The 26,808-nt window shown below is 39.6% G+C and overlaps 2 protein-coding genes and 1 pseudogene across 4 annotated transcripts in view; 1 reads left to right on the forward strand and 2 right to left on the reverse strand.

The window, feature by feature from the left end:
• The window catches only part of LOC311584983 (uncharacterized protein), a 28,896-nt gene extending 2,689 nt beyond the window's left edge, over window positions 1-26,207 (reverse strand). The window contains exon 1 of the mRNA XM_084759753.1: window positions 24,980-26,207. Within this exon, the coding sequence (XP_084615879.1) occupies window positions 24,980-25,456 (477 nt within the window). The 5' untranslated portion in view covers window positions 25,457-26,207. The remainder of the gene's footprint in view (window positions 1-24,979) is intronic.
• The window catches only part of CFAP299 (cilia and flagella associated protein 299), a 451,865-nt gene that overhangs the window by 363,151 nt on the left and 61,906 nt on the right, over window positions 1-26,808 (forward strand). For both annotated transcript variants that reach the window (XM_084759751.1, XM_084759752.1), the window contains one exon: window positions 19,671-19,813. In XM_084759751.1, the coding sequence (XP_084615877.1) occupies window positions 19,671-19,813 (143 nt within the window). The remainder of the gene's footprint in view (window positions 1-19,670; window positions 19,814-26,808) is intronic.
• LOC311584981 lies at window positions 1,211-26,325 on the reverse strand (annotated as a pseudogene). The gene is made up of 3 exons (XR_014783572.1): window positions 26,202-26,325; window positions 3,918-4,066; window positions 1,211-2,958 (listed from the first exon to the last, which is right to left on the reverse strand). The product of XR_014783572.1 is annotated as an uncharacterized misc_RNA (transcript).

The raw sequence follows: 26,808 nt of genomic DNA on the forward strand, positions 1-26,808 counted from the left end.
GGGAAGAGCCAGCACTTTGTGTGTGGTGACATTCTGGGCTAGTGGTGCTGGGTTCTATAAAAAAAAACAGACTGACAAGCCATGAGGAGCAAGCCAGTCAGCAGCACTTGAGGATGCTGCCCTGTCTGTGTTCCTGCCCCGACTTCCTTCAGGGCTGACCAGTGATGTAGAAGTGTGAGCCAAGTAAACCCTTTTTGCCCCCAGCCTGCTTTGGTCATGGTGTTTCACCAGAGCAATAGTGACCCTAAAGAACCTCCCTAGACACGCAGTAGGTGAAAAGGTGTCGGGAGCAGTAACACACGTGCTACGATTAATCAGTGGTCACACTGGAGTTTGTACTTGAGTCTCCACAGTGAATCTATGGTTTATCAGGTAGGATGAGGGGGGAGATGGGAGCAAGAGGCTCTGTTTTTGAGTCCAGGTTCCAGAAAGAAAATGATTATTCTCATCAAAGAGATTTGATTTCTTCTTTATCATCTACAGTTGGGTGAGATTGCTCTGCCAGGGAGAGAATGATTGTTCATGGGAGAATGAGGAATAATTTGGAAATGTGGCCTTCTGGGGACTGCTACTCTGTGTAGGAGTTATCCTTCTGGGTAGCGGGAAGATAAACACTCAAGCCCTTTCAGTATATTGATTCTGTCATTTTTTTTTTCTTATCCTTTGAGGTTTATCATTTTGGAGAATTTTATGGACCTGTTCTTACATCTCCACAAGACCCATTTATTAGGTCTTTCCTAGAAGTTGACAACATTATATTTTACTTGTTCCTCCACTGTTTTGCGGCTCTATAACTTTCAGAACTGCTTCCCATCCGAAAGGCTATCATTTCTCTTGGCACCTACATAGCCATGTACTAATGTTTACCAAATGAATAAGTAAAAAAACCAAATATCTTTCTCTAATTACTTTTCATGATTAAAAATGTGTAGGAGTCACATGATAGAGAAGTAGTAATATCTTCATAGTAAACAAATAATAAATTATAATAAATAATAACCTGATACTGTTACATGTGATAGTGTCTGTCTTTGTATGTATTATAACTAGCTAATTCTATCTAGCTATAATACATATACTTCTAGCCAGTCTAGCTAATGACATATGAAAAACACAAAATACATTTGATGAAGGACTCACATACACTAAGCAGTCAAGCAATGAATATTTATTAATTCAAGTCTTCATTTTTTTTCAATTGTTCTATGTGGCTATTATCTGTAATTAGTGTAGTAAAAGGAGTCAGAACGCTTTCAGGCTACACAATTTCACAAGATGTATTGCAGAGAAAAGAAGGGCTAATATTTATCAACCATGTCTTAGGGTCTCGGTGGATGTATTTCTGGGGGAGGTGGGCCTCTAACACCTGGTGGAGGGGGTCTCATTCCTGGAGGGGGCATGCCTATAGGTGTTCCTCGATCAGGGGGAAGGCCAATTGGACGGACCCTGGGTGGTCTCATACCCAGTGGAGGAGGCATAATTCCTGGAGGCAGGGGTTGCTCTGCCTTTCGGTGGTGGTGGAGTTCCCCGTCCTGGTGGGGACTGTGTTGGGGCCCCAGCAGTGCTGGCAGTAACAGCGACAGCAGCAGCTGCTACAGCGCCTCTTCCTTGTGGAGTCATGACCTGCTGGGACAGACCTCCAACTCCTCTGACAGAGCCTGCTAATCCAACAGGAGTTTGGGGACTAAGTACACCAGTTGGTACTCCTCTGCCAGCTGCCCTGCCAACCCCAAGGCCACCTGCACTGCCATCAAGTGGCACACAAGAAATGCCAGTATCTCTGGCAGGTGGAACATCCCCAGTCATGGAGATCCAAGTTCCCCCACGAAGCAAGACCAGACCCCAAACCCGTTTTTCTTCATGCTCTGACTGTTTTTCATTCTTTGGTTCGATCTTCCTGAACTCATCACAATCACAGAAGATCAAATTCATATGCTTGTCAAAAGCTCTTAGAGGCGCCAGTGAAGATTCTTCCACCTTGCAGAATATATATATCTCATTCTATAATCAATGTGCTGTTCTACAATAGCCATTGTCAACAGTAAAATGTCAAGATCTTTAGTTCTTGGGGGAGGAAGGGCTATAAATAAAGGTGTGGTGCAGGCTCTTAGGCACCCTGTAAGTTTGACCAAAGTTTCACAAGTAGTGGACGGGTCCTGTTTTCCTTGACTTCTACCACCTTGATCTTGGAGTGTTGCTTTAACCACTCTTGGTGTCTCATCCAGAGTGCCTGTCTCAGTTCTACCTAGAAATCCACCACAGAACTTGCTGCTGCTGCTGCTGCTGCTGAGAATGCTGTGGGTACAAATGACACTCATGGTTGCTCACTGAGGCTGCCCTTCAACGTCTGACTTGGACTTCTGCCTCTGGCTCGTGCTGTTTCAGTAGTTCTTCTCAAGTGCTCACTCCATCGTGCTGCAAATCACTCCTCAGAACCATGTGTCGCACATCTCCAGCTTCCTCTCCTCTTTCCAAGTCTTTTCTCTTTTCAACCAGTATAAAATGTTTCATTTCCATAGTCATGGAGAAAACGGTTCCAACTAAGTAAGCACATTCTGTGTGTGGATTAGGAACCTAGTGGAGTTTTGAAAACATACACTGTCCCATAATACAACATTGTGTATAGAATAAAGGAATTGCTTAAATTATTATTTTGCTTTCCCTGTTTAATTACTTGGCCTCTTTTTCAAAGTACAGGGCAAGTTATTTCTTCTATAACTTGTTGATTACTGTAGTAAGGTCCTTACTTCACAAATTGCAATGAACTTTGAAAGTCTGTCATATAATTATGTTAGAGATCAGAGTAACTAATGCTTTCCTATGACATTATTTAGACCTTAAAAATCTTTAGGTTTAAGGGAAATCCTAGTTAGATCTTGCCAACACATCTGAATTTGCAAATAACATTTCATTGTTTGGAGTTTACGAAGAACATATGCTTAGAAAACCATGCTGTTCCTGGAATGAAGATAACATTTAATGTTAATATATGTTTTATAAGAAAGCTTTCAAGAGAAAAAAATGACAGGAGACACTGAACGCTTCCCTGTTACAGCTTTGTGGTGTTTATATGAGCACATAGCAGTGTGTTTACTTCAATAATTACCGGAGGAAAAAACCACAGGGTATTGAGTAATTCATGATTTAATTAAGAACATCAAAATCCATATATGTCATGCCTAACTTAATCACAACATAAAATTTAAACCTTACAAATAAAGACCGGCCTTGGAAGATGGTACATGACAACCATGCATTTCCAGCTAGAGCCTCTGGGGACTAAGCCAAGGAGAGTTGGAGAGCAGCCAGCCTGCGATGGTGGAAACTCACTGGTTTCAGAAGCAAAGAAAGAATGGAAACTTTAGAAAACAGAGCAGAAGGTGGAAGAGTCCAAAGTATGTACCATAGGACTCGGCCCCAAACAGGGAGTACTCAGCTCCCAGTTGTAGCAAGAGTGCAGCTACAGAGGGCTTAAGGCAAAGAACCACAGACAAACAATACCCTCAGTGTCAGGCACTTTAAGAGATGAAGGGACAGAGGGAAAGATGGGGGCTGAGAGAGATGAGAACATGACCAGGCATAAGGGGAAAAGCTAGATCCAAATGTCCTAGCAGAGATAGAGACAATGGGGGGAAAAGAGACTAAAAAATAGAACCAGCAATGGACTCATCACTGAGCAGATCTGAGTCCAATTAAGCTGGAATTTTTGTATCTGCATATCATAGAAGTACTGGGAAAAATCCTCTCTCCTCAGCCTGTGACTGGAGCTGTGGCAGGGGTCATTTTAAGTAAAGCATTGCTCTGGATGTAAAGGTCCCTCCTTACATGGCCTGTCCTAGGAACCCAAGGCAAATGCCAGAGGAGTATACTCTGAAACCTAGTCTGAAGAACTTTTCAGCTGTAAGGGGAAAACTCACTCAGAAATGCGGAGTTAGACATCTATGTGGCAGACATCCATTCTGAGCAGCAGATGGAAGGAGATTCAGTATCTCCCTAGATGAGGGAGGACCGGGATGCCTAAGTCTTGCATGCCAGTGGAAAAGTTGTCCAAAGCTCTATGCAGTGCCTAGAGGGAGAGAAATGCCTTTAGTCATAAACACCCACTGCCCAGCCCAAAATCTGCATCTGTGGTTGCTGGGCAAATGAAACAAATGTCAACATAGGAAATGAGAAAACTCAGTGGCCCTTCTCCCACAGACAGTCATCAACTTAAGTAGCAAGATGCAGAAAAAATAAAGGCAGACCCTCATCGTACCCAGGAGAATGACTACGTAGAGAAAATTTCTGTACCCAGTTCTCTTTCCTTCACTCCTATAAATCCCTTATTTAGTACCTAATGTTGCAGGCCAGCTTTGTCCTGTCTCATCTCATTTCCTGTTCTGAGACAACTGAGACAAGCTGTCACGGACAGTATGGGCTGGTGTGAGCCTGGAAGTCTGCCTTTCTCAGCTTCCTGATGCTGGGATTACTTTAGGTTGTCTTTCTTCGTCTTTTTTCTCTTTTCACTCATTGGTGCTATTTTGTCTCCTCTCGTTTCTTCGTTTTCTCCGCTTCTAATTTCTTTCCTTCTTCTAATTTTCCTCAGTTGCTTTATGCAAACTAGTCACTCATCTTACTCTGGTTATTTTCTTTCCATTCTGATCTTGACAAATAATAACCCAGTACACATTGCACTGTCTTGATTTTTCTTTGTTTTCCAAATGTTGGTAAAAACAGGTGCTTGTTTTTAATTGGTTAGTGAACGTAATAATCAGTTGTAGTTGCTTCTTCAGTTGTCGTTCTACTCTCAGAGTGGGGCTGATGGTCCTGCCTGGTGTCCCGAGCACATGAGCTGATAAAATTAGCTGCTGAGCTATACCCAAGCCCAGTCATGAGGAACTACACCACAACTTACTAAAATGTAGACTTACTTCAAAGGTGATTTTTGAAAATCCAGAGAAGGTTCAATTCCCAATAATGAAACACAAGAAACATGAATAATCAAGTTAGTAATCAAGAGTAATAGGATATGAACCCAGTTGATATCAAGGAATTCAAAGTAATGATTATAGGAATGTTCGATAAAATCAGAGAGGACAGAAATGCATTTTAAACAGATTTAAGGAGAATACAACTAAATAGCTCAGCTATGCAAAATCAGTGCAGAGTATTAAGGATGGATTCAATAAAGAGAAATACTGGCCAAAAAAGAAAAGAAAATTTGGCAATGAAATGGCCAAGAAGTCTAGTAATCTCAGGGGGGAACCTCGCCAATCAAATCGGAGATAGAATCAAAACTTGGAGACAGAGTAGATGAACTATAGTACTCGGTAGCAATGACTGAGTAACATGAATACGGTGAGAATACGCAATGTCTAGAGGGCACCATTATGAGGTCCAACCTCTTGATCATCATAAAAGCAAAAAAAGGGTTTAATTTAAAAACAAAATAAATTTTAAAAATATAATAGCAAGAAAATTGTCAAACTCTATGGACGAGAGGGGCACACAATACAAGATCCAAGATAAATTCAGAACACCAAATAGATAAGACCAGCAAAGAATTATACTGTACACTGTAATATACTTAAAAACACTAACTGCACAAAATAATGGCTATGAAAAGCTCCAAGAGAGGAGCACTTCGTTGCATATAAAGGTAAACTCAGCAGAAGTCACATAGTTTTCATCAGGAACTCTGAAAGTCAAGAAAGTATGGAACAAAGCATTCTAACATCTGAAAGAAAAGCATTAAATTGGAAACTTGCATACAAATTTATGTTAGTCCATTATCATCAGAGCGAGGAGTGTGGCAATAGGCAGAGCAGGTAGAGAAGTGGAGACGGACGTAGCTGAGAGCTTTACATCATGATTTACACATCTTCCAACAGGCAAAACCTATTCCAAAAAGGCCATACCTCCTAATCTTTCCCAAACAAGTCCACTAACTGGCGACTAAGTATATGAGCCTGTGGAAGCCATTCTCATCCAAACCACCACAGTCCCCATGCAGCAGCTAATAAGCAAATGGACAGGAGGCTTCAGTGTTACATGGGATGTGAAAGTCGGGGAGTCATGTGGATGGTGAAAGGGGCTGGTTACTAAAGAGCTGCGGTGAGGTAGGAAAGTCTCTGGCATTATCTCCATCAGTGCTGAATATACTCGGACAGGGTCACTAGCACCAATGTCAGCTTACGACCAAACAGAGGGCTGAGGGTTCAGTCACTGCATTGTCTTCTGTTTGACAGACACGTCCTGCGAGTGCATGATGACAAGGTCTCTGGTGCAGACATTCATGAGACAAGGTGCATGCTCTCAGTAGACTCCTTTCCTCTGGTAGTGAAGCAACCAGAGTGTGCAAACAGAGGGTCACAGGGAAAGACTGTAGAGTTCAGAAAAGCTGATACTGAATCGAAGGAACATAAACAAAACCAGAGGTGAGTGAAGTCTCCAAGAGCAGGAAACACTTTAATTTGAAATTTGAAAAGTGAGACTTCTGCGGAAAGGTATGAAGGAAGAGCATATTCAGTAGAGCTCAGACAAGGGTCTGGTGAAATGTCTCACTGGGGATAGGCACTTGGCAAGCCTATTGACCCAATCCCTGGTATCCACATACATGTAGAGGAAGAAAATCTATTGCACAGGGTGGTCCTCTGATTTCCATACATGTGTCATGGGACACCCTTCTCTCTCTCTCTCTCTCTCTCTCTCTCTCTCTCTCTCTCTCTCTCTCTCTCTCTCTCTCTCTCTCTCTCTCTCACACACACACACACACACACACACACACACACTGACGTTTTAAAATTTTAATAGTGCCAAGATGGAAGATTGTCTAGCATTTTCAAGAAATAAAAAGGTCAATTAGTGTGGCTGGCTTATAGTGACAACAGAGAGTGGACTGGCACTGTAACATTAAATCAAAGGCTCTTAAGTGATCTTTGTCTTGGGAGGTTGGTATGGCTGCTCCAAACATCAAGAGGTTCAACACCTCTGAACACTGCTGCTTCTTGCCAGGTATGACAAGGGAGAGTGCACATTCAGGACACGTGGAATTGCATGGCCTTTACCTGAGAGGCTTCCCTCTCAAAGAAGCACCAAGTCCTCATGGCTTGTGATAGAATGAAGTGAGCAATAACCACTATCTCAACCGCTCAGAATGTTATACATTTACAAAGTGCTGTAAGTGTACAGAAGCAAGACACACTCTGCACCTTCTGACAATTCTAGTGTATGATCAAATATTCATGATTCTTGCAGATACTCAGCTATCATGAGTGGCAGTTTGGTGAGTGCAAAGACTCAGGACAGAGTGGGAACTAAACCTCACAGTCCACCATAGCCAGTTTTCCCGTTAACCGTATGTGAGCAGCGATAAACAGTTGCTCTTAGTAAGACTCAGTCACCTCATTTATAAGGAAACAGGACTTTGGGGACATTGATTGCTTTTTCTAAAAACATAATGGGCAAAACCAATTGTCCTCAGGATATTCTAGTTTGATGTTTCCCAATAATTCTGGAATAACTGTGTGCTTAATAAAGATTAAATTAAAATAAGATCATCTTAATCCCCCTTTTCCTTTGCTCCTAAGTCCGGAAGGCTCTTTAGCCAACTCAAAAATATTATGCATCATGCTAGTTAAAAAAAAAAAAATCAAAATCCTCAAGAAAAAAAAAATCAAAACAAGCCCTGAGAATAACATCAGATAAAAAGAGCCGGCCTTCTTCCCAAAGTCTCTGTAATCCAAAGCAGGCTGGCTGTGGCGTAAGGGCCACAGGCAAATATAACAATCTAATCTAAGGATGAAAAAAGATACCTGTCTTTGTTATCTGCCAGTGCAAAATACTTTTGTTCTTAACTATGATAATTAAATCAAAATAACCCTGTAGTATTTATCATGAAGACCAAGTGCTTTTGTACTTTCAAGGATGTGAGTTCACAATGCCAACCAGTCTTATGCCTGTTCTTCCTCTGTTAACTCACACCTGTCAAAATGGTAATCAGGAATTATATAAATGCTACATTCATGGTGATTTGGCTATTTGTATTTGGCAGCCTTGAAGAAAACATCTTTCCTATCTTGGTGAGTCTAAAATTCTGAATGTAAGTCAATATCTATCGTATCTCATCATTATCAACTTAAAAGATGTACCTAAACCTGAAAACATCTTAACCCCGAAGCAGCTATGCGGAATTGTAAAACTAAACTATCTGGACAAAGCATACCCATTGCCTTTCTCCCTGGCTCTCCTCTCTCTCCAGTAAGTTCCTGAGCCTTAGATGGAAGACTAAAGAATCACACAGAGATTAGAATGCCAACAGGTCATAAGAAAAATGTCCCACAAATGAAGACACACAAAACAAAACAAATGATAAACAGTTTTACTGAGCTAGCAAAGGAATTAATGCTACACTTGAACAGACTATAATAAATGCCATTTGGTTCATATTTTCAATAAGACACACTAAGTATCAAATATATAATTTTTTCATGAAAATAATTCTTTTAATTAGCATTGACAAAGCAAAGAGACTCATTGTTGGACACTAAATTTTGTGGCGTTAAGCTACTAAATGTAATAAGCCTACACTATAATGGTCTTCATAAAAACATCTCATTTATAACTTATAGCAGCCCTTCATGGCATACAAGATCTCCTTTGTGTCATATTCTAAAGGAAGACTACTTTTCTTTATGAAACCTCCATCACCTCTTGGGGCTTCCTAGAGACTCTAAGGTCTCGGCACAGAGAGCAAAGGTATGGTGTAATGTCACCATGTAAGGCAGAGCTGGGGCTTTTGGTACTTGAATGTATTCAGGACAGCAGTTAGCATAGAATGCCAAAGAGCAAATCATAAACCATTTGTTCCCTTGCAAGTTTTGTCAGAGTTTAGTTGAAGATAGCCACAAAGAGCAGCCCAGGACTCTACAAGCATTTTACCTTCTATTTTCTTATGTTGGCTTCAGTATTCTCCAGTGGGCTATGTAAGGAAGAAATTGCTGGTGTCCATTTTATAGACACCACATTTTACTATGTCCAAGTTATAGTAGTGGCTGACATGGTTGGCTAGTGAAGGTTTGAAGGACAGGGAAGCAAATCTGAGCTTTCTGGCATTTGGAATTTTCTGTTAAGTTATGTATGAACCATTAAAATCTCAGCTCACCACATTGAGGCTGTAGAAATGGACAGATGACAGCAAGCAGTACCTCTACCTGGAGCTCATGTAGTGATCTCCTGCACCTGTGATTGTCGTCATTTTCTCCAATAAGGATTTCAAAGATGTGCTTAAAATTAAGTACCTTGAAATCTAAAGGTTGTGCTGGAGTACCTGGGTCAGTTCAGTGTGACTGTAAGAGTCCTTAGAAGAGGAAAACTTTTTCCAGTTGTTATCAAATAGGGAAACTAGGAAGGGGCCAGACAGATGTTCGGCTGCTAACTCTGCATGTAAAGAAAAACAGCCATGAACAAGGCATGTGGACAAGCTCTAGAAACTGGGCAGGCAAAAATATGGTTCCTCCCAGGAGCCTAAAGGCAGGAATTTGGCCGTGACACTTTGATTTTAATGTATTAAGACCCATGCCAAGTTTCTGACTTACACAATCATAGGGTAAAAGTCATATTATCATTAAGTTGACAGCTCTATGTCAATTCATTAAACTCAAGCATAAAACAATATAGTGAAACTTTTAAGACACTTGCATATATTTTAGAGTTATTCACACATCCGTTGTAGCCAAGTATTATAAAAATTGAATAGTATAATTCATTTTATACATAAAAGCCAATGCATAATTGAGACATTAGGCTTAGTACCAAGTACTAACTCAACTTTAGAATTACAATAAATAAGGGGACTAATCAATTGAGAAATGTCTCAGAACTAAATACATAAAGGATCCAGACAATAAAAAAGAAAAAAAAATGAGCAAGTACTGTCCTACTCATATGAGGGCTTGTTGGCCCTGTTTCTTAACAATTAAGCTTTATTATATAACCCAACTATCTTACACAAGAGAGAAAAAAGGCTAAAGGGAAACAAGAACCTTCCGGCATCCGTTCCACGGGATGGGTCCCTAGGTGTCACTGGCCTGTGGGCTGGTCCGGCCTATTCGCTGATCCTTTTCCAGATCCACATGCCCTTGAGCTCTGTCCGAACCTGCTGTCTCCTCTTGTCCTCGATGTCTGTCTCTGACGTGCAAGGGCTGGTCTCCTCCTACCATAGAGGGTTGATTAGAAACCCAAAAATCCGGGTGGAGTCCCTCAGCCCGCTTCCTGAATTCCAGGCCCAAGATGGCTCCACCCAGTCTATCTCAAGGTTAATCTCAGGGAGTATCCGTGGTGTGTCCAAGGGCAAAGCCCGCCAAGACAGCTTTCACCTGTGACAAAGCTTACAATCCTTCCCACAAGGGCTTCATACAAAATGCTCCTTCTGGCTGTCTAAATGTCATTCAAAAGTTGTTTCTGACTCACTGAAAAAGGAAGATCATTGTCTTTGAAAGGAAGCTGAGGCTGGTATATGTACTTTCTAGTGCAAGAAAAAAAATCTTCACGGTCCTGACCGCTGTCAGTCCCCAAAACAAATCAATGTACTAGCTGTATGTGTTTTTAACTTCTGTTGCCACTACCACAAGACACCTGCAAACCAAGAACAAAGGTCTTAACAATGTACGATAGTAGTCACGGACTCCAGGCACTAGAAGCATGCTTGTCTCTGTAATCACTGAAATCCTTCTCTGCAAACCTCTGCTTCATCCACGACCCGATGACAAGGGACAGTGTTTTTCCTGTTTCAAGTCAGCATGGAGACAAAGCCCCTTAAAAAACATGATGCTTCTTGGGATCCTCCTGCACAGCCGACTTAAAAGTGCTAAAGGGGCAAACTGTGGCTCCTTCTCCACATCAGCTGAGTTAGGAGCTCTGCGGTGGGCTATTGCAACCTGTTTTACAAGGTGACCCTAATGCATGGTAAATACAGGAAACAATTCAGTGAAATGAAGAAAGGAGAGGGGGGAGGGAAGGAAAGGGAAGGAAAGGTGGGAGGGAGACATAGAACCTTGGGCATAAAAACTGGCCTCATGAAAAATGCTCTTTCATTCTATATTTTTCAACAAAGCAAACTAAGCAACATCAGCTTGTAGAATTCTCCTGGTGCCACAATCCCCTCAGATTAGACCTCAATTCTCTATTGTTTTAGACAGGTAAACTTCCCAAGATCTTGCTAAAAAATGTTTTCCAATTCACTTTTAGTCCATTGTGGTTGAAAAGGTTCTGATGGCATAATCAATGTGATGCTCTTTTTCTCTCTTTGTACTAAAATTTCATCATGATGGAACACAACTGGATACTCAGCACTTTGAGGTATTGCATGTGGGAAGCACACAAATCCATTCATTGGGCAAACATTTATTGAGAAACTAGTGTACACCAGACAATATTTGATATGTTGAGAAAATAGTGAAGAATAAAATAAAAGTCTTTATTTTATGGACCCTAGTATCCAAGAGGCAGAAAGAAAACTGCCAAAACTAAGGAAGTAAACACCAGGCAAATAGAATTATGATGGAAACCAACATATGGCAAAGTTACAGAGCCTAGAATATATTTGTTACTTTACTTACAATGGTGTGAGAGAGCAAACTTGAAAAGCTTTCTAAAAGACTATTGTTTGGTCTGAGAAAATTCCATACAAAAGGGCGCACCAAATCAGGCGTGGCTGTGCATGCCCAGCACTCAGGCTAAGGCTGCATCATAAATTTGAGGCAAACGTGGCCTATATGATGGCTTCTAGTCTGGGATATACATGGAATCTCTATCTTAAAAAGCGAACAAATAAAATATAAAGAGCACAACAGTAGATGTCATTCCACTAACGGGACTAACTAGACTAGAGAGGTTTAGAAATGATAGACCAGCAACTTACGCGAACCCAGCATGTGTACTGAGGTAGAGGCAGAGCTTGTCAACAGATTCAGATGGGCTGGAGTGTGACGAGAAATAATGGATAAAAGCATTTGGCTTTGGGCTTGAACAATTAGGTATAGTATTGTATTTTACTTAGAGGAAAAAAGTATTGAGCAGGAGAGTGAAATAGGAAACAGGGTCTTGAAGAGGGCAATATGAAATGCAAAGTTGAATATAAAGAATGGGGAAGAGTAAGAGCCGATCATTAAAGCCAGGGATATGGCTAAGATCAGTTGGTGGATGAATCGAGATACATAAAAGGGACAGACCCAAGCCTTGGGGACTCCCACGCTTACAGGAAGAACAGGAGATACCAAGAAAGATAGAGAATAGCACGGCCGTGGGAACCTATGCGGTCCCCAGCACATGTAAGCGATATGTTTCACAGAGGGTGGGGCTAACAGTTGTACCAAATGCCATGGAATTTCAGCCAAATGAAAGTTGGGAATTGACTATCATGATGGATTTTAAAGACAGAGTAAATGGTGTTAGAACTATTTTAGCAGAGTGATCCAAAAAGATTGGTTTTATGGCTAAAGGAATATGAATTTTGCCATAAAGAGAAAAAGACATTTAAGACTATGATGTACTGTTTCTCTTTCCAGCAGTAGCTGTTACAGAATCTATGTACCAATAGAAAATCCCTCATAGAAGAAAAACTATAATTTAATAGGAAAGAATGAAGAAATGTGCTCAAATAGAAAAAAAACAGGAGAAAATATTTAGAAAGCCTATACATTATCAGCCTTTAAATTAGTGTGGTAAAACACAGAACTGGGTGTGCATAGGCAGGAAGGATTTATAGGAAGAAAATGAGCTGATTCTGACTAAACTATTTTATAGAGAAAACAAAAGAACTTAAGAAAGTTGGATAAGAGAAAAACACAACACAAAATTCAAGCTGTAAGAGAGAGGATAAATTTATCATAGACAGTTGTTATAAAAAGGTTATGGAGTGCACTTGAGTTTATAATTATTAACCTTCAGGATGACTAATTATAGTAGTTTTCTAGCCAAATCTATCTTAATTATTCTGTGCAAATTCAGAATAAAGAGAAAGTTGGATTGAAATACTGCTGGAGAATTTTCAGTGAGTACTGAGGAGTGCTCAGTGGGTTTGAAATCTTCTGCACATGAACAAATGCTGCTGCACTGTGGCATCTCCACTGAGTAAAGAGGAAACGGAACATAGAATCATTCATGGCGAAACATGTGGCTTGATGGATTGGTAGCCCCAAGGCGCTGAAAGAATTCTTGATTTGGAGTTTCTAGAGTATGCAAACTAGAAATCAAGGGGATGAAAGGAACAACGTGGTATGATTAAAGGCAACAGTTTGGAAGTGTGTGTTACAAGGAAGACTAGGTACTCATAAAAGACAGAAAAGTTGTCCTGTTGAAAAGCATTTATACCATGCACATGCCCACGTGTGTACATTCCATTCTTCTGCCAGTTCCTGTAACAATGTTATTTAATTTTATATTCTAACTTCATTCTTTACAATAACGCAGTAAGACATACTGTTTATTCATTCTTTTCATAATAGTCTCTTTATTTGTAGTCACTTATTTCTTATATTTCTGTTGTGTGTATGGCATACATGTATATGTGTATGTCTGTTGCATTTATGTGGTGCAAGTACAGTCACATGTGTGTTTGTGTATTGGTATTGGGTGTCTTCTTCAATTGCACTCAATTTTATATATTAAAACAGGTCTCTTATTTAAACCAAGAGCTCCCTGATTTGGCCAATCTTAGCTAGCCAGCTTGCCCAATGAAACTCCGTCTCTGACTGCAGAGCACTGGGATCACACAGGGGCTACCTCACTTGCCTGGAACGCGTATGGGCACTGAGGCTCTGAGCTCATGTCATCAGTCTTTACCCATTGGCCCATCTCTCCTGCCCTGCATGCATTTATTTTTGGGGGCAATACTTTAAATAATCAAAACTGCTTCATTGGTATTGAGTTTAGAACGTCAATATCCCTTTAAAGTAATTTTCCTTTAGCTTTTGAAACGTTGCTTTAGACAAGTCTGTTTTACAAAAATAATTGGAGAAATCTTAGACATAGTGAAAACCATAGCGGACATGAAGGTTGGGTGCACCCTAGCTAATGCTTCATACTTAGGGAGATAAAGTTTGTTTTTGCATAGACCTTTTGGGTTGGATTAACACATTGGGCTCCACAGGAAGACTTTTAGTTTCTATTTCGAGTTTTAAAGGTAAATCTCAGTTTGTATATTAATTTGGCCATCTCAGTTTTTTTTCCTAACACTTGGAGTTTATATAAGTGAAACCACTTATGTGGTTCTGCATGTTACTTTCATTCACTCAAACCCCTAGGCCGTTTTGAATTCTGATGGTCAGGACAAATGATCTTAAATTATGACTTTCCTCACAGGTACTGCAAAGTACATGAACATAAGAACTTATCCCAACCACTTTGAATATGGATATAGCTTACAAACCAGAAGGAAAAACTAGCATCAGTGATTTCCTTTAGAAATCAAATCTTCAGTTATTGCAAACACACAAGTGAACCTGTATGTGCCCCTCGTAGTGAGTTACGCTCGGAGTACAATGGCCACATCACCAGCCTCTCTCCTCTGCAGAGCTGCTCAACAGCAGCCCCACCTAGAAAGGATGAAGTTGTTCTCCCTGCCTCTGAAACTGGGGCAAGTCTGGGAGCTACTTTGACCAACTGGATGTAGAAAACAGTGTGGTCTTTCTGAGTCTGTCTGCAAGAGAGAAGACAATGAACCATTTCCAACAGCCCTGAGACATGTGTGGCTAATGAGACTATACATATCCACCCAAGAGGATCAGAGAGCATGGAATCAAAACATAATTGTCAACTATCAGCGTAGACATTTCATACAGTAATCTGTTTTGAAGAAATTTATTCTGGCATCCCCTTTGAAATATTTAAAAACAGTGCAGATCCCCAAAGAACTACAAATTCATCACTTCTCTTCTGACGTGTGTGTGTGTGTGTGTGTGTGTGTGTGTGTGTGTGTGTGTATGTGCGCCCTTCAATTAATGATTCATTAGCACATTCCCCAGTTGTAAAATTCTGGATGAACATTCCTCCATTCCCCTGTAAGAGGCAGTGATGGTCGCCAAGGGGCAGCACAGACACTCCTCAGATCTGAAATCCTGCCTGAGAGTCAGCACCGCAGTGTGCTGCTAAGCTTTTGTGTTCTGGGCTGTTTCTGCGACTTTGGCTCCCCTGGCCTCACACACAGTCCCATTTCACTGTATCGGGTTCATACCGTCTCATTAGTAGTTGGCAGGAGAAACCAGGCAACACATGTCCCAGGCTTATAACAAGTTTATGAGATTGTATTTTAATCCACTTCTGGGAAAAGAAAAGCAGCCAAAGATCTAAATGATACATTAGCAGACTAAATTTTACTTTAATTCATCTTTTTCCAATATACAAAAAGCCAGGAGGACCTAAGTATTCACTCCAGGAGTCTTTTCATTTAACACCTGCTTGCTTTTGAGGTCACGGACTCTATCACTAAAATCTCAGATTTCACAATCCCAATTTTGTGCCTCAAACTCCACTTATATATCAGCAATAAGCATACACTGAGGCTTCTTAATTGCTTGTATACATATATGTATTATATATATATACATATATATGTATATATGTATGTATATGTATATATATATAATATATATATGTGTGTGTGTATATATATATATATATACCCTGCCTTATATTAGTGGCTAATTAAAAGCCAGTTTCCTCTAAGTAGCTAGTATGTGCAAGTCACTGTGTAGCATCAAATGTGTCACTTAACCTCAATGCATTTTGGTTCTTAGCTGATTCTAGAGAGAATTAAGAGTTCTAATGAAAATGGCATTTTGGGATTTTTAAAAATAAGTGTAACATCATTTAAAAGAGCCCTTTACTATGTAAATTATAGCTTTCACATATCTTTTGGGAAATTAACTGTGATTTTTAAAATGGTATTAAAAGTGAAAAATCCATTTATTTATTATATGATTTTACTTATATGAAAATGCAGAAAATCAGCTGAAAGACAGCAGGTGAATCCATGACTTCTGAGGTTGCTGTGATGGGGATGTTAATAGGTTTTGCCAGAGGATCTCCTCGGAGTCATGGAAACCACCAGAAGCTGGACCTTGGTCCACAACTTTGTGAATTTTCTGAAAAACCACTGAGTTATGCATTCACATTTTAGGATGAACTTGATGTTATGTAATCTGTACCCTCAATACAACTGGAATAAATGTGAAAAAATAATGTTATCAGAGGAACCTAAACAATTATTTTTAAACAATACGAGGCTCCAGAATAGCAAAGGTGTAGTTACCGATCTGTGCCACACTCGCGCAGAAAGCCCCATCAGCTAAGGGGCTCATATATCCCATTCTGGCTTTGTTTGTTTGTTTATTTGTTTGTTTTTTGTGTCAGGGTTTCTATGTGTGTAGCCTTGGATGTTCTGGACTCACTTTGCTTTTGTTGTTGTTGTTGTTGTTGTTGTTGTTTGGTTTTTCAAGACAGGGTTTCTCTTTGTAGCCTTGACTGTCCTAGACTCACTTTTTAGACCAGGCTGGCTTTGAACTCACAGCCTTCCACCTGCCTCTGCTGGGATTAAAGGCAAAAGCCACCACACCTGGCTTCCTTTCTAGCTCTTTAAGAGCCAGTTTCACAGCTTCATCTTCTTTTGGGTCATTTCTAAACATGTATAAATGTTAAGGGCATATTTATATTTAAATTTCAAAATACCTTCCTTTTTTCCCCAAGAGGACTAAATTTAGCAAAAGAAACAAAATACACATTGTTATCTCAACTAAGCACATACATCTAGGCAAGGGGTCTAGGCTGAGCAGCCCATTTCCTTTCCCCCAAGAAGCTGATGAAACTAACACATCCTCAACACAGTAGCAATAAAAATAGAGAGGTAGAAAAGCAGCAGGTGGGTAGGATGTATTTAGTGTTACTGCCAACAAGACATTGCTGAGTGCTTAGCAGAAATAGGCTTGTTGCATTTGAGCAGGGGCTTCTAAGGCAAGTGCTAACTCACTCTGTTATAAAGGAAACCACTTCACCAGAGTCCCTCAGCAAATAGGACCTAAAATCAGATCTGTCTGCACACCCAATAAGAATGTGGACACCACAGGAGGCCGACCCATGTCAAACTGAAGATTGACTGCACATTTGTGGGCATTTACTTAACATCACAGTGTGTTAGCACTCACATTCACAAAAGGAGGGTAACAATGTTGCCTTACCTTATACAACTTTTATTAATTTTTCAGAATTAGCAGGCAGATTAATGAGCTTCATTACGGCACATTCATACACACCTTGCCCTTGCCTCTGCTCTCCTTCTCCCCTCCCTGTCCTTGACAGGCTCTTGCTGACCACTTTCTTCCCCAATATCCCTCCTCTGAATTCTTGTCATCTATTCTCCTCCTCTTTTTCCCCTCCCATAGTTCCCTTTTCACCACCATGACCCACACCCACACCCACACTATACAATTTTTAAATGATTATATAAGAAAGGAGCAAAAAGAACTCAGTACTTTGGGTTCTTAATGAGAGCCAGTAGCATTTGTAGTTGGAGTCACTGCTGCTCTTGCAGTCTGACTATTTCTCATATTTATCATGGGGCCAAGTATGAGCTGTGAGCTTTTGGTTGTGGCAGGCTCGAGGTCATGACTCAGGTGCCTGCATCCCAGAGCTGGCCCTGGGCTCTGTTCTCGTCTTTGTGGCCTTGCACTCTAAATCTAACCTCATTTTCTTACAATTGTATTTTAGAAGCTATGTTTCTGATTTGATCTAGACACAAAGATGGGCAATATATCTGGTTTGATATATGAGAGAGAGGGAGGGAGGGAGGGAGAGAGAGAGAAAGAGAGAGAGAGAGAGAGAGAGAGAGAGAGAGAGAGAGAGAGAGAGAGAGATTTCCTGTTGTAGAGTTCTATTCTGAAAATAGAAAGGCTACATTAGAACATCTTTCTCCTCTTTTACTTCCCAGTGTGACTGACCCACCCTCACAAGTGTGCTGAAGATGAAGATGGGCCCAGTGCCTCTAGGAAAGCTAATGATTTACCAGCAGCTGTTGCTCAAGGGTGTGTTTAAGAAGCAGCAGCAGCAACTCATATTATTGGTTGAGTAGTGTAAGACTCTCAGAAAGTCTCTTTGGATTAGTGTCCATTCAAAATTGATGCTGTGGAAGCTGAAAACAAGTGACACCAATCATAAAGCAACCTCTCCTGATTTACCAAGAGGCTGGGTGGAAGAACTTAAGGACTAAGGGTTGAAATAATGTCAGGTGGCAGCATAGGAGAGCAGGTGCTAGTTCATCCTGACACATCTATTGGGAGTGAGATTGATTAGTGAGATACTTCCCCCCCCTTTCTGTAGCAAGAACCTGCTTCAAAATTCTCCTTGGCACAGTGTTTTCAGCGCCCTACAGTCAAACAACCAGAATAGACAAGCACCAGAATCAGTTGGGGGGAAATCCTTCCAGTTTTATAGCTTTATTCTTTGGAAGCCCTGACACATAAGGTCAACTATGTTAATCCATGGCCACAAAGACCCATCAAGTGGCAATGCAATGAGTGCTGAAGAGGAAAAGGCAGTCTCATGGGTTTATCCAATAGTGAACTTTGCCACAGAATTCTACTACTTGATCTAACTTTAAAAACAAACACATATTTTTCCAGTTAGAACATAATATTTTTTTAATTTTTACATCAGCTTTGCCTTCAAACTTGAGCAGCATTCCTACGGGTCTGAAGGCTGAGGGTTACAACCCAGCCGTCGCCACTGCATGATTGTGCTTTAAGCCTTTGTGCCACAGATTCTCTTCGCTCCTTAGGCTTCACCTGCTTCTTCCCATGGCTTGCTTCCACCGTCCAGGCCTCCACTTAAAGCCTGTCTGTCGTCAGGTCTTTTCTCATTACCTAAATCAGCCTTCACTGTACGTTGTTGTGTTTCCACTCATTTTTAACTTTACTGCGTTTGTCCTTCACTGGCATTCTCTGTTTTCCATGCCAATTGTGTAGATAACAAAAACACAAGTTCTGAGGGTCTATACTTTAACACTGCTGTCCTTTACTCTGTTCTTCTGCTATTTAGAATTATGAAAATATGGAATTGTCAGTAGTAGTTGTGAAGAAGTTAATATGTATGAGAGCATAAAACTTATTCTAAAAGTTTAGTAAACATTTTTGATTTTGCAAAATAAAGTTTGACTGTCGCGGCACTAAGAATCTATTTATATATCTATAATATCATATATGTAGAAGTTCATTTGGAGAAAGAGTTAGAAGGGTCGGATAACATTTTGCCTTTTGATAGCTGGGAGACATGGAAAGACTCAGCATCTCTCTGCATCTGTTTTCTTATGCACAAATGACCATAAAGGAAGTAAAGATGATGTGAAAGTAAATAAAGTGATATATTAATAACACTTAAAATAAGGTTTTCTTAGGAATACTTGTCTGAATTATTTATAATAATTCAGTTGTAAAGTTACTGGGAGTGTACCATCTACATATAAGGCTTCTTGTTCCTTCAGTTCCTGCAGGGAAGAAATAACCACATCTACTTGACAGAATTGTAAGGGTGAAACTTAAATACTTGAAATAGACTGTGGCATGTGCAGTGATTTCTAAGCACAGCTTCTCGAAGTACTCAAGTGACATTATTCATCTTCCTTTTCCATTCTTTGTCACTACCAGACTGTAATCTTCATTCGTGATAAAAATTCTCATGGGCAAGAAGTGTCAGGATATATCGACTATGCTCACAGACTAAAATCTGAAGATTTTGAAGTCTACTTTAATGGGAAAAAGAGACTTCTTCCAAGAACCACAGATATTAGGTAAGTTATACACAATTCTTGCACCTCAGGGAAAAGGATATAGAATTATTCTATATTGCACGTTGAGCTCAGTATGATAATGCACAAAGGGTAAGAATGTAAGCCTGGCTATGGAAAAATGTCAGTGTCACGAATCATCTTCGAACAGCAAATCATAACCACAGGGAGACGCCACCTTACTCTAGTAAAACTGGTTATGGTGAGAATGCCAACAAGAATGTGGATAGGGAGTGAACATGCAAATTGGAATATAAATTAGTGCATCTGTTATGGACAGTTTTATAACAGTTCCTTTTAAAACTAAAAATAGTGCTACCATGTGACCAGAAAATTTTCTTACTGGGTATTTATCCAAATTTAATGGAATCTATATAATGATACATCTATACACCCAAGTTTACTGTAGCACTATTCACAATAAAAGCCAAATGAGGAAACAACCTAAGCACCCTTCAGTCAATGAAAGATTATTTTTAATATTGTACATAAACCCAATGGAGTACTATTCAGTCATAAAAATTATAAAATCCTGTTGTGTCATTGCTCATATGGTATGTAAACAAGTTGATGTAATTCATGCTGAAAATACAGTGTTGGTTACTGTAGGCTTTGGAAGGGCAGGAAGAGCTGAGAACAAGTTGATCCATGGGCACTAAGCTATAGGTAGACATATGGAAAAGATTTTATGTGCTACTGGTCATAACTATAGATAAAGTAGCATGACGCTTTTTCAAGAATACTAGAAGAATTTTGGTATTTCTCATCTTAGAGTAAGGATCGATGCTCGAAAAGACAGTTACATATAGCCCAATTTACACATTACACATATATGTGTAGGCTAAAGTATGACATGTTGACACGTTAATATGAATAATCTAGTGTTATATAACAGATGAGAGCAAGTATACTTAATAAAATATATGAAATGAAAGTAAAATTTAAGCTTTGTCCTAGACCTCCTCTCCACTAACACCTTTGTAACCAGTGATAGATTTGCTTATATTACAAGAAAAACAAATCCATAATTTCACTTGCAAACATTTCTTTCTGGATCCAGGATAACATTAACAACACCATGAAGGTATCATACTCAATTGAATGCTTCTTTTATAAAGCTTAAAACCTGATTAGTACCTATTCATACTTTGTTGATGCCTCAAACAATTACACTTGGTGTGTCTAGTCAGAATAGCCAAGAAAAGGTTTGTTCCTCTCTGTCTAGCACTCCCTCTACTTCATAACAGCCACTGTCCTACCCCTCTTTTCTGTCTTCTGTGTGGGAATGTCTTGAGTGGATGTAACAACTGTCAGTAAAGCGCTGTTTAGCCAATCAGCTGGGCAGAAGGATAGGAAGTGGAAGATGGGACTTCTTAGAGAGGGAGAAGAGCTGGGAGTTGACAGTTAAGGTTGAATGTTGACAGAGACTAGGGAGAGAAGCCCCAAGGATCAGATTGGCAAGTGCTTGGAATATATATAAATTATGAGGATTAGAGTAGTTTATTTTAGTTTATTGTTTAAAAAGTAGCAGTTTATATTCTGCCCAGGGTAGTGCTTACAGCTTTGAATTACATTTCAGTCTCTTTGTGTCAGTTAATGAGTTCCTAGGTCAAACAGATACATTTAATTGTAACAAATTGGTGCCCAACAAATTTAGTGTATCCAAACCCTCGGAAAAAAAGTACTTTGTTATAGTTTGGCAGGAGGAATAGTTCCCAAATAGAGACTTTGTTATAAGTTGGTGGGTTAAAGATGAAAGACACCTTGACCACTTCCCCTTGGTGGGGAGGCCTGATGGCACTCAAAGAAAGAATAAACAGGCTACCAAGATGAGACTTGATAGCCTATGGCCATATAGTGGGGGAGGAGGTCCCCCTCGGTCATAGACCTAGGGGAGGGGAATAGGGTGAAAACGGAAAGGAGGGAGGAATGGGACGATACAAGTGATGAGATAACAATTGAGTTGTAACCTGAATAAATCAATAAAATTAAAATAAAAAAAGATATAAAAAATTCAAGACACAATAACGTTTTGGGGCTTTGTTAAATGCTCTTTTAAATGGTGTTGTGATACAAATAGGAGAGAGAGAAATCATGCTATTGATCATGACTACTATTTTAATCATTACAGATTTCTATAATTCTTCAAAAGAAAAGGTTTTAGAGAAAAAAATTACAAAAATTTATAGATTGGACTGAGGAAAGTGCTAGGGTTTCTGAGAAAAAGCAAAATAAGAAGTATGAAATTTGGAAACAAACCTTAGAAGAGAAGTTAGAAAAGCTTATAACTAAGAATAATAATTCTGAGAGAAAAAGGCTTTAGAAAAATTACAAAAATTTATAGATTGGACTGAGGAAAATACTAGGGTATGGGAGACAAAGCACAATGAAAAATATAAAAATTTGGAAACAAACCTTAGAAAAAAAAGTTAGAAAAGTTTATAACTAAAAATAGTAATGCTGAGATAGAAACTGAAGGAAAAAGCCTGGGACATACAACACAACTTTATAATAAGACTACAAAGCAATCATTATTTGTTTAAAAACCAAAAATGATTTCCCCAATATTCATAAGGAAACTACCAGGATATGTGGAAAATCCACAAGGTTATCAGAGTTCTGATTGGCAACCTATAGAAGCACAAGAATTAAGAGGGTTTAAGGAGGCAATAAGCAGTTATGGTTTACACTCACCATGTGTCAAACAGATACTTAATAATTGGGCCACATGAAATCATATAATTCTAAAAGATTGGAGAGATTTGATGACTGCCATCTTAGAGCCAGGTCCCCAAGTACAATGGCTGGCATGATGGAAAGATGGGGCCTCACTTATGGAGCAGCACAACAGGACTAGAGGCATTGATATTGTCAGGGACCAGTTACTAGGTTAAGACCCATATTCTTAATTAACAGTACAGGTTGCCTTTGATGATGCTGTTTTAGAACAATGCTGAACAATAGCAATGAATGCTTGGGACAAGGTTGAACAACAGGCACAAATGGAATCATTTACAAAAATAACCCAAGGTTCAAATGAATCTTTCACTGATGTTTTACAAAGAATAACTAAAGCTCTGAATAGAACCAAAACCTAGAGAAATTCTATTTTCATCTCTAGCTTTTAAAAATGCTAATGCTGAATACAAAAAGCCTATTAGACCCTTGAGGGCAAGATCTGAACCTCTTCATAAGTGGATTAAAATTACTTCAGAAATAGAAGTAAATACTCATGACTCAGTTATAATTGGACAAAAAACTACAGGAAATATCAAAACACAAAATACTCACTGCTGTGGCTGTAAAAATTCAAATCATAATGAACAAACCATTCCTAAAGATAAATTATTCTACAGTGGTAATAATTCAGAGAAAAGATTTCCTATAAAAGGTAAAAGATGTGGAAGGAATGGTCATATGGCTCATGAATTTAGGTCATCCAAAGATACCAAAGGCAATTCCTAATTTTGGAAAACTGATTAAGGGGCTATGCTCAAGGCCCAACAACAAAAAAAAAACCAATATGATCCATTCATTTCCTGTTCAACAAAAAAGGATTATTCTAAAGGACAGCAAGAAAATTCAAGGTCTGATAAAACGAATAGAACTACTGAAGACTTAGAAAACCCATTTAATGGAGATAAAAATGCTCCTAGAGATAAAAATAAAAGGTACTGCACATACTAAAATACAAATATTTTGGCAAACTACTATTAATGATAAAAGACCAAAGTTAAAATTACAATTAGATGGCATTGAGATTGAGGGGTTACTAGATACTGGCACAGATGTCACTATAAATTCCCAAGATTCCTGGTATCCAATTTGGCCACTTTAAAAGGTGTCTACAGTTCCTATGGATTGGAATATTATCTCAAATAAAACAAAGTGTCACATGGCTTAAATGTACAGGGCCAAAAGGTCAAACAGAAAAATTAAGGCCATATGTGGCTGATATAGCCATAAATTTATGAGGAAGAGATCTATTACAACAATGGAAAACCAGGTTAACATTCCTCCAGTTTCAGAAGCCAGCCAGAAAACAGATGATACTCCTGATTTTTTAAAAACTCAAAACTATAGAAAGGGGTTATCAAATACAATTACAGTCTTTCCAGGCTATCCATAAACAAGATACAACAGGGTCCAACTCTTCTAAATTATATTGGGAAACCACTGCTGATAAAACACCTACAGCCTTGCCACTAAAGTAGTTGACTGAAGAACCTATTTGGATTGAACAATGCGCTATGACTAAAGAAAAATTACAGGCACTAGAAAAGCTAGTCCAAGAACAACTCATAGAAGAGTCCAAGAGCCCTTGTAATTCTCCTGTATTTGTCATAAAAAAGAAATCTGGAAAATGGAGGATATTAACAGATTTCAGTGCAATTAATAAAATTATTCAGCCAATGGGAACCTTACAATCTGGAATCCCATAGCCTTAATTGTTACCTAAGGAATGGCCTATTACAGTGATTGATCTTAAAGATTGCTTTTTCACAGTTTCTTTACATGAGCATGATAGAGAGAGATTTGCCTTCTCAATACCTACTTTTAATAGAAGCTGCCCAATAAAGAGATATCATTGGAATGTTTTTACCACAAGGAATGTTAAACAGTCCTACCTTGTGTCAATATTTTGTACAACAGCCATCAGAGATAATTTGCAAGAAATTTCCTCAATGCATAATTTACCATTATATGGATGATATCTTATTGGCTGATTCAGATGCAAGTAAATTAGACAGATTTTTGATGAAATAAATAAAACCTTGCCTGGTTGGGGACTACAGATTGCCCCCGAAAAATACAAGGAGGAGATTCTTTTGATTATCTAGGATACTAAATAGGCCCACAGAAAATTAGACCACAGAAGATACAAATCAGGAGAGATCAATTAAGAATTCTTAGTGCTTTTCAAAAATTGCTGTGAGATATGAGACTTTATATAAAGTTTAAAAGGTGGAAGTGTCCATCCCAGTGGAGAGAAGGGGTGAGACAAAAACACCTCCAATAAATGTAAAAACCCAGGTACAGATGCCTAGGGTGTGCATAAGGTTATCTAAGGCTTAATGCCTGCTCTTTTTCTTTGAGGGTGGCTTCTAGTTCTGTGATTGTATCTGAGATTCATTGCTCCATCTCTTGGATTCTGTTAGAGAAGCTTACCTCTGTGTTGCTTGCTTGCTTTTCTAAGTTTTCTTGTTCCTGTTTTTCTTCTGTGTGTGCCTTTGTCACTGTCTCCATTATCATCTTCAGATCTTGAACTATTTTATTGATTTCCTTCATCTGATTGTTTGTATATTCCTGATTTTCTTCCAGTGCTTCTTTATAGGCCTTCAGATCTTGAACTGTTTTATTGATTTCCTTCATCTGATTGTTTGTATTTTCCTGAATTTTTTCCAGTGCCTCCTTATAGGCCTTTTTTATGTCTTCAATCTGTTTTGCTGCATATTCCTGCATTTGTTTATGGATTTTATTGGTTTCTTCCATTATTATCTTCATTTCTAGGGGTTTGAGGTCATTTTCTTGTATTTCACTTGTCTTTGAGTTCTCAGGGTTGCTTTTTTTGGGATAGCTGGGATCTGGAGATGCCATAGTGTTTTGGGTTTTGTTGTTTGCGTTCTTATGCTGGTCTTCAGTCATTTTGATGTCTCTGATGTTGGAAGGTTGCTTCTGATGTCCTTCACTGGTCGTTGAGGGCAGATATTTGGTGAGTGATTATAGGTCACCTGCTCTTGCCTGTAGAGATCAGGGAATTCTTCCCTGGAACACACAAGTGACCTGGTTTCAGCTCCAGGAGACTTTGCTCCACACCTTAGGCTCCCCACTTGTCAGCAGAGGTAGGCTCCTGCCAAATCCCATTCCGATCACACAACTGTGGTGGTTCAGTCCTCCTGTACTGGGGCCGCTGGGTAGTTTTCTGTTCTGTCGCCTCAGACCTTCCCAGCCTCTTCCAAGAGCGTGAGAGGCCCTTCCAGGCTGTGGAGCCTGGCTAGAAGGGGTTAGATCTTCCCAATTATGCAGGAATGGTCTGCTGTGCCTGGTAGCTAGGATCCATTCAGATCGCACCACTGTGGCTGAGTAACACGTTCACGGACACCTAGGCACCTGTGTTGCACCTGGACCTTTCTGTGGCCTGGTGCAGGGTGGGTGAGGGATTGAAGGCAGATCCACCTGTTTCCCTGAGATTTCCCCCGGGCCAGGAGCTCTGGTGCTTCACTGCCAGGAGTTTAGTCCCATATACCAAATTCATGTTATAGAGCTTGGCTGCAGTTTGCAGGTGGGTTCTGGTCCAGAGTCTAGGGACTGGGCTCTTGTCCTCCATAGGCCGTTGGTTGACCTGGGGCCAGGCCCACCTGTCATCTACACTGTGTGGGACCTCACTCACCTAGTGTTCTCCAGGTCTTGTGGTCTGTGGCTCCCAGTCAGTTCCATGGTCTCTGTGCAGTAGATCAGATACAGTGCATGAAAGGCGCCACCATCTTGCAATGATGATTTTCATTTTCATTGCCATGATTGCTGATCAGATTTGACATCATTATCAGCTGCTCAGAACTTCATCCTTTTAAATATCTTTTAAGATTCCACTGACCCTCACTTTATCAATGGGTTTTTTACTTCTGTCTCATAGATGTCATGTAAACTTAGTTGTCTGTGCCAGATCCAGCTAAAGAATCATTTTTTCCTTTGTACATCTCAATGTATTTTCAAATTGTATTGTGTTTCTGAAAGAGAAATTTTTATTATGTACAATCTGTGAGATTTGAATATCTCCCTAGGAACTCAAGATTCATCCCATTGGCCTGTTCTTTCTCATTCTGACCATTATCTAGGGTTAAACCCACTCTACAAGCCTCACATAGGAGTAGCTGTTGACCTGACAGCACAAGGACCATCAACTAGTAGGACCCTCATAGTGGAGCTATCAGGCCCTCTCGGTACTTAGGTTTGTGACTGTCCTAAAGTCATATTTATCACTAACTCTACTGTGAAAT

The sequence above is a fragment of the Acomys minous genome, assembly GCF_964271855.1.
Source record: "Acomys minous genome assembly, chromosome: 15".
Taxonomy (NCBI): domain Eukaryota; kingdom Metazoa; phylum Chordata; class Mammalia; order Rodentia; family Muridae; genus Acomys; species Acomys minous.